The following is an 8,503-nucleotide window of genomic DNA, read 5'->3' on the forward strand; positions in this document are numbered from 1 at the left end:
TAAAATAGGTTCTGAAGCTAAATTATTCCCAATAAAGAAACGGTCAAACAGAAATAGAATAGGGCTTCATTACCAAATGACGCAAAATCTTGTATTTCCCCACCACACACCACCATCAGTGACCACCTGAAATATTACTACTGTCTATAATCATGGAAGTTCTAAGACCCTTTTTTGGTAATATAAACTGTAAATGTAAGAATAAATAACAAAATTGGTAATTTAGTATATCACTAGGTTCAAATACACTGTAATAAGTATAATTAATAAGAGTCAAACACCTAAATGTCATGATCATATCTTTCAAATATAAAATAAAATGTGAGGCTAGAAATACAAAACAGATAGTCCTGGAAACTTGTGTACAGCACAAGTAACATAAAGTGCTTAAATCCACTTGTGGAGAATCAACTTAAGATCTCTTTATCCAAATTCTAATTTCAACTCCATAATTGACAGGTTTGGAAATTAGGGACCCTCCTTGTTGAAGATAGAATGTCAGCAAGACTAACAGTTGAGTATACCAGCTGAAGGTTTGCCCAGTGTATCCAAACGATGCATTGCAAATACAGAATATGGACTAAAATGTTTGTCCACTATGAAATCATCATCATCCTATATTTATTTAAATAGCACTATTAATTCCGCAGCGCTGTACAGAGAACTCACTTATATCAGTCCCTGCACCATTGGAGCTTACAGTCTAAATTCCCTAAAATGCACACACAGACAGAGAGAGGCTAGGGTCAATTTGATAGCAGCCAATTAATCTACTAGTTGTTTTTGGATTGTGAGAGGAAACCAGAGTACCCAGAGAAAACACACGCAAACACGGGGAGAACATACAAACTCCACACAGATAAGGTCATGTCCTAGCTTAATACCTGCAAATATTATTCCCATGTATTGCTTGATATTACTGACTTATACTTTACATATAAGACAAACCTCTTCTTAAATTCAAAATAATAATAATAATAATAATAATGTAATAAAAATTTAATTTTAAATTAAGATTTATATGGCTAAAGTAAGTTTGTTCTCTTGACATACCTGAGAATCATTTAGTGAGGTAACCCGTACAAGGAGGATCTATACATATATATACTGTATAAGAGAATATGTGACAACTGGGTATTGATCCTAAATTCCCAAATGGGAGTTCTACCCTTCAAGTGATTTCAAAATAATTAGCCATTTGTGATATAAATAAAGTTAAATGGTGACACCAATGCTATTAAAATATTTCCTTATCTACTGTATGTAAATATATCAATGATTTTTATGTATTTTTAACCATTCTGGAGGAAGAACTGAGTCCAATGTAGACTAGATTAGATTTAAGTATCATGAACTAAATTATGATATAAATCTCTCTGATTTTCAAATAATTTATTTAGTTTTCAGTTTAATTCTCTTTTGTTCTTCTGTACATTAAGTCAATGAAATTAATTATGTGCTCATGGTTGGTGAACATTTTAAAAACATTAGATATTTCTGTATTCAAATATATACCTGGGTGTGAGAATACTTTCCCACGCCTATGTTATTGGGGTGGAAAAAGGTTGTAAAGGTGTCCTGGTAAGCGTTGACTTGGTGTGGGAGCTGTTGTCAGTAACGTACTCTCTACTGGTTGGTGTGTGGAAATTGTCTATAAGTGCCCTGGCATCATGACAACGATAATACAGCATGATTTAGAGATATAAACTATTAATTTTTTACTAAGAAACAAAGGACAAAAATAATGTCCTCCTTCCCCATGGGCATCAAGACATCAAGGCCATACTACAAGTGGTAAAGTCTCTGCCAACGAAAGTGGAAGAAGGCTCTTTTTTTGGATATTGGTGTGGTTAGGGAAGGGGGGCATCTCTAGTGTAAATCCTGCCAACCCCCTGTATCAACTGATTATCAATACAGGACAATGCTGTGGTCTCATGGGACTGAGGTCCAACACAGCTGTGGGTCCACCTCCTGTTTCCCTAGATTGCTTGCAGTGGTCATGCAGTTTGGCTTTGAGACAATGCTTAAAGTCCTGCCACAAGTGTGAAATGTTCAAATATAATAATGTTGCAATATTTACTATCCAAAATACTTTACAAAGACTTGTGAAGACAAACATAAAGGTAGAAATGTATTGGCCCTAAAGGTCACATAATAATTACTGAAAGATACCCAGCGCTAAAACTTAATTTGTAGACATTGAAAACAGGTGACAAAGTAGGAATGATATTGTTCAAGCTTTTAACGTTATTAAAGATGTAAGTCTGCCATACCTTGGACAATGATTTTAAGGTTTGTCAAATTTGCAAAGACATGTACTAGGCATGGCTGCCACCACTTTCATCTCTCTTAGATGGAAATATGGCTGGCACTGGTTGCTGTGGCTCAAACATTAATGTAAGCAGGGGAAAAAGTCAGTCATTAGTAAAAATCATTTAAGGGTCTAAAAAAACCGACATATATGTCTGTGTACTCACCAATATAACATAATGGAGGCAAACTGTACACCAATAGATGTCTGATAAATCATAAGCAGTTGTTTATAAGCTCTCAACTAAGAAGTTCTAAATAACAAAATGGTGGGGCTGAATGATTGCCTCTCCAGCTGTTATACAGGGTATGCAAGTATGTTTTCCTGCGATTGCCTGTGTGAGAACAACTAAGCATTTTCACATCTCTGATTGCCTGGATACAGATGATTATTGAGACAAATTGACAGATGAAAGTCACCCATTTTAGATATGGTATAAGAGGGAACCAATCAGTGGTGAGCTTTTTAAATAGTCTCATTCAAACATGAGAGCAGCAACATTCTCTCATGCAGAGCTGGCAGTGTGTACTGCAACTATGTACTGGTATATAAGCAAGAGCAGAAGACCAATGCCTATAGGACCACAGGACTGTGTCTGCGGCTCAAGTTTGGCTACAGACGCAGCATTTTCCAACTTCAAAAATACAGGAGCAATTTGAGGAGAAGGCAGCCAAAGCTCCTCTCCGATGTGAGGGGTGAAGTTGCGAGGTGTAATTTGACAATGAATCTAATATATTTTTTCTCAAGTTTAGATTACTGTTATATTTGTCACATTGCAAAGCAATAAGGCTTGTAATAACCTTCAATGGATAAAGTGCAAGGGCAGCTATGTAATAGTGATGTTTCTGATTCAGTATGAGTTTAATATAAACCTCCCTCATCAAGTCCATATGAAAGTGGTTTAGAGGTGTTTATTTGGTGGCCCATGTGTGGTATTGGATATTTCACATTGCAACCTAACATTATCTGGATGTCTCTATGTATGTGTGAGACAGAGATAACCTTTATAAATAAACAAATGTGTCATATTTATTCCAACAGAATGCCTACACTATCACTATCGCCTATAATGGGAACATCTACAGGCGGAGAAAAGGCCCAGGAGGATGAAATGGTGGTAGCCAAGGAGAGGTTTTTTATTCCCCACTCATTGAAAAAGCCATTTCCCCAGTCCCAGAGGAAGACTACAATTCCTAGGAGGAATCCCAGGACATAGTGGAGGAGAGCCAGTAGGAAGGGCCATGGAGTAGGTCTTTGGGGAGGATGCCCAGGAGGTCCAAGTGGAGGAGGCAGGGAGCCAATCCCAGGAGACTGCAGAAGAATGTAAGTATCTTGATGTTGTAATGTAGTCTAATATTAAATATTTTGTTTTGCCGGATAAAAGTGTAGTCAAAAATGTAACTTTCCCCAGGCCAAGGCAAAGTTTGCCATCTCACAGGTGTCTGACATCATTGGCCTAATTAGTATATGTTGTAAAAATCAATCGCCCCCCCCCCAATAGATCTGTATGTGCCTCCAAAAAGTAGAAAAAGTAGTAGTCTTCTGGCTACTACTGTGTTCAGCAGAACTTGAATTTTTGCAGAGAGCTGCACCACTTCTGAATTCTGTTGAGCTTGGGAAATGTGTGAACAAAGTACACTCACAGAGACATATTTTAAAGACTTATTAAGAATGTAAAAAAAATATTTTTTTTTAGCTTAGCTGGTGAAGAAATTCCCACCACAAATATGTCCATCCCTAATGCCCAAGTGTTCAAATCCACCCAGTCCAAGTCCAAATCACCAAATCCCCCACGCCCAAGTTACATTGAAAAAAAAATGTAAAAGAAATCTTACAATGTTGGAGACCTATTTGTATAATAGTTACATTTTATTAATGTTTTTGTTTAAAATTATTGACCACATTATTTTATAAAAAGTTATTTATTTAAAAAGAAATGTGTGTTTTATTTTTGTTAAGAAAATGTGAACTAATAATGAAGGGACATTTGAAACATAACTGAATATGGCAGCACAGCCATTATAAACACACAGTATATGGCAGCACTACCATTATAATAACACAATATATGGCAGCACAGCTATTCTCCCACTATCATCCTTTATGCGTTTTTCATATCAGGCAATATCATACAAGCAGCATACAGCTTCATAGAAAGGGTTAATAAGTAGGGTTAGAATGAAATTATGATAATAACTATGATAATAAAATATGAGTGAAAGGAAGGAATTGCAAGCACTGTCAGCCGGCAAGACAAATGCAAATCGTACTTAAACGTACGTCTGACGGTGAATTAGCTAGGAAGCAAAGAGAAATGCGCTGCTACATTTTTACATCATATAAGTGATTTAGTACCGCATTCATCAAGGAATGTTTCATTATATCTACTCCTTGATGAATTTGGACGTGTGTATACCCGACTGACGTGCATTTAAAAAAACGCTCTTGATGTTACCCATGTGTCTCAAGTTCCCATGTACTGTGGGTTCTTCATACTTGTTGTATGTCTTGTACATTCCTTTATTTTAATAAAGCATTTTATAAAATAAAATGATGTAAATTGATTTTAGATTAAATTACATTGCAAAATAGCCTACAATATTCACCTTTGATATTCAATTTAGATTACAAGACTCATTTACTATAATATATATATATATATATATATATATATATATATATATATATAATATATAATCCAAAACATATTACTGTCTTGTGCACGTTATATTAATGATGAAGAACACATGTTTTTTTCCTCATATTCTACACAGTACAGATCATTTGCACTTTTTGGACCATAGTGTGATAAACTCTATCACGGAACATAATGGAAGTGACCTGTCTCTTTTATTCACAGAATTAGGCATGCTATTATTTCATTTAAATAATTTCATAGCTTTTAAAACATCTTTGTTTTTTTTCTTAAGCTATACACTAATGGGTTTAACATTGGAACGAGGACCATATAGAGCATAGACACCCATTCATTTTGCTCATGAGATTGTTCAGACTCTGTTTTCATATAGGAACCAAGACTGGTCCCACAAAGCAGCATCACAGTAGTGAGATGTGAGGAGCAGCTGGAGAAGGTCTTGAGTCTTCCTGTTGAGGTCTGAATCTTCATGATGGTGGATATAATGAAAACATATGAGATGATAATAAGTAACATTGGAAACATCCCTAAAAGCAAACTTTCAACAAATATTACTCCAAAAACATGTGTGGTGTCCGTGCATGATAGAGTCAGTATTGTTTCCATCTCACAGAAAAAATGCTTTATCTCATGAGATTTACAGAATGACAATTTGGAGACAAACAAAGAGAACATCAATGCATTTGAAGCTGCAACGATCCAACACAAAGAAGTCAGGAGACTGCATGTCCTCTTGTTCATTATTATGGAATAATGCAAAGGCTTACAGATGGCCACAAAGCGATCATATGCCATAGAGGTAAGAAGGTAAAATTCTGTATCAATGCAGAGTACAAATAAAAATATCTGTGTGATACATCCTGAGAATGATATTCTGGTGTCACCGGTGATTGTGATGGACAAGAGTTTTGGCTGAATGTTTGAAACACACACAATATCCTGGACTGACAGGTTGCACAAGAAGAAGTACATAGGAGTATGCAGATGGTCCACCAAGCAAACTAGCAGAGTAATAATCATATTTCCAATCATGGAAAACAGATATGTAATTGCAATGCCAGTCAAAACTAAAAATGTAAGTTTTTCATTGCTGGAAAAACCCAGTATGTAGAATTCCCCGTGCAGAGTGCTGTTTTTGTCATTTTCATGCATCTTATAATTGTAGAGAAAAATAAAACATCTTCTGTTAAGTCTATAACTGCTAAATATAGTGCTATACTATATAAAGTAGCAAGTCAGTGCTCATACTTATTTTAAAATATGCCATAATTTACTCTTAATTTATGAAATGTTACCAGCTCAGCGGACACAATAGAGTTTATTCTGGACATACAAATATCTTCAAAAGTTTTCGATATATTTAGAAGCAATAAATGCAGAGAATGAGATTTAACATGCAGGAAAACATTACTATAGTGCAACAGAAGGGAAACAGTAAATGACAGACACGAAAATTCGACATGATCTTATTCAAATATTTGTGTCTCTAAAGTCAGAGAAATATAAGCAGGTTTTTGTAATGACCAAAACATTACTGAAGGAACTGCAGCATTCGGCTCAGCATTTAAATAGATCAATACCACGGTTGTAGCAATGGCCTGCTAGGTGACATTTATGAAAACCTGTGTACAGATAGCTTTAGCTGGAGTCGCGAGCAACTAATCAGTTGTTTACTTTCATTTTCTATAACACCGTAGGAAAAGCTAAAGAAAAGCTAGTCCTGTGCTCTAAAACAAACAATATATAAATCACTATGTGTCAGCATATAAATAAATAGGATATTTTTGTGCAAAATATAGCTATATTCAGTTATGGTCACCTGCCAACATCAAGGCATCTCCTGTAGGTGAGTCCTTAGAATGTGAAACAATTATATATTCAGGGTGTCACAATTGAAACCTTCTTGAGCCTCCATTAAAGATGGCAGCACCTGAAGGGAGTGCTCCTACTCCCCCCAAAAATCTAGAAATTAGTGAAAACAAGATGCTCTTTTTTTAAATTGTTGAAATGTGTACAAGTGTATAAAATCATGATTTTATGCACCTGCAAACATTTCATTAACTTAAAGAAGTGCACCTTGTATGCACCAGGACAAGCATTTAGAATCTCATAGCTACTGTTGGTTATAAACCATATATAAACTGGTTTCAAATATTTTCCTCTTTCAGGCATTTCATGTTATGTGCACAGCATTATTGGTTCTCATTTTAGTTCAGTTTAGAGAGAACAATATCATTTTAAGATGTTGATTCCACTGGGAAACTTTTGAGAATATCATTTATAATTTTAAGAAAAGGACAAATACTAACATGATCGTCGCCTAATCTTTTTTATACACAATGGGCTTTTTTTTTAAAGTTGAGAGTAAATACAGCAATATTATTGCAAATGTGCACTGTACAAACCATGTTGGAATGCAGGCAGTGCATGTGCAATCTTTTTTGGATGCTCGAAATTGCTATTTTGTCACAGAGGCAGAGACTTGATCTCCCGGTAGACCTGCCCAGAAATCAGGAGACTCCCGGACATTCTGGTAGAGTGGTAAAGTGGATAAGTAAGTGGATAAGTATGTTTTATATATATATATATATATATATATATATATATATATATATATATATATATATGTGAGATGTTGTATTTTTACCAACATCAGTGACCACCTCACAAATTTATACTCTTTATTAACATGAAAGTCCAACATCCTTTTTTTTTTGTAGCACATATTTTAAAAATATGAATATCTAACAATATAGTCAATCAAACAGTCACTAATAAGTAAATCTCTGTCTATTTGGCATTCATCAGAAAACACCTATATGTCATGCTCATACCTTTCAAATATATTAGGACCAAAATGTACATCATAGGCTAGAAAAACAAGCACGGATAGCTCTGGAAGGATGTGAACAGTGCAAATAACAGTATTTACAGAAAAGATCTCTTCATATACCTGAGAATCCTTTACTGAGGAAACCCCATGAGATGAGGATTTGTACAGATATATAGTGTGACATCTGGGTATTGATCACAGTTGAATAATCAATTGGGAGTTCCCACTAAGTGGTTTCAAACTAATTAGGTAATTGTGATCAAATTAAAAATAAAGTGAAGGCACAAATACTAATATAATTTATTTTCCATTGTATTTGAATGAACAAATATATAACAATTTGTATGTGCTTGCAACCATTCTGGGGGCAGGAAATAAGTCTAATTTAAAAGAGAGAGTGTCATGAAATAGTCAAGATATAAATGTGATGTTCAATTAACGACTTTAGTTATTGGGTAACGTCATTATAAATTCCCTGGGGAAATCTATTGTGTTGGGATTGAGACAAATTGATAGATTCTTGTTTCCAGACTACCATCTTGAAAACAAAATCAAAAACACTACAATTGACAAAGATATCTGGCTTACCTTGACATAAAAACCATGTATACAATTGTGTTGAATCTAAAACATTTGTATTCCTGTGATGCTTATTTGCCACAGGACATACACAGTATTTTGGAAGTAATACTATATTTTATGC

At 34.8% G+C, this 8,503-nt stretch overlaps 1 protein-coding gene across 1 annotated transcript; it reads right to left on the bottom strand.

Annotated features, from left to right (window-relative positions):
• Positions 1-5,213: 5,213 nt before the first annotated feature.
• LOC142149562 (olfactory receptor 1G1-like) lies at positions 5,214-6,119 on the bottom strand. The gene has a single exon (XM_075204890.1). It carries the CDS (start codon positions 6,117-6,119, stop codon positions 5,214-5,216), a length of 906 nt encoding a protein of 301 aa, XP_075060991.1.
• Between the last annotated feature and the right edge of the window lie 2,384 nt (positions 6,120-8,503).

The sequence above is a fragment of the Mixophyes fleayi genome, chromosome 4, assembly GCF_038048845.1.
Source record: "Mixophyes fleayi isolate aMixFle1 chromosome 4, aMixFle1.hap1, whole genome shotgun sequence".
Classification (NCBI taxonomy): Eukaryota; Metazoa; Chordata; class Amphibia; order Anura; family Limnodynastidae; genus Mixophyes; species Mixophyes fleayi.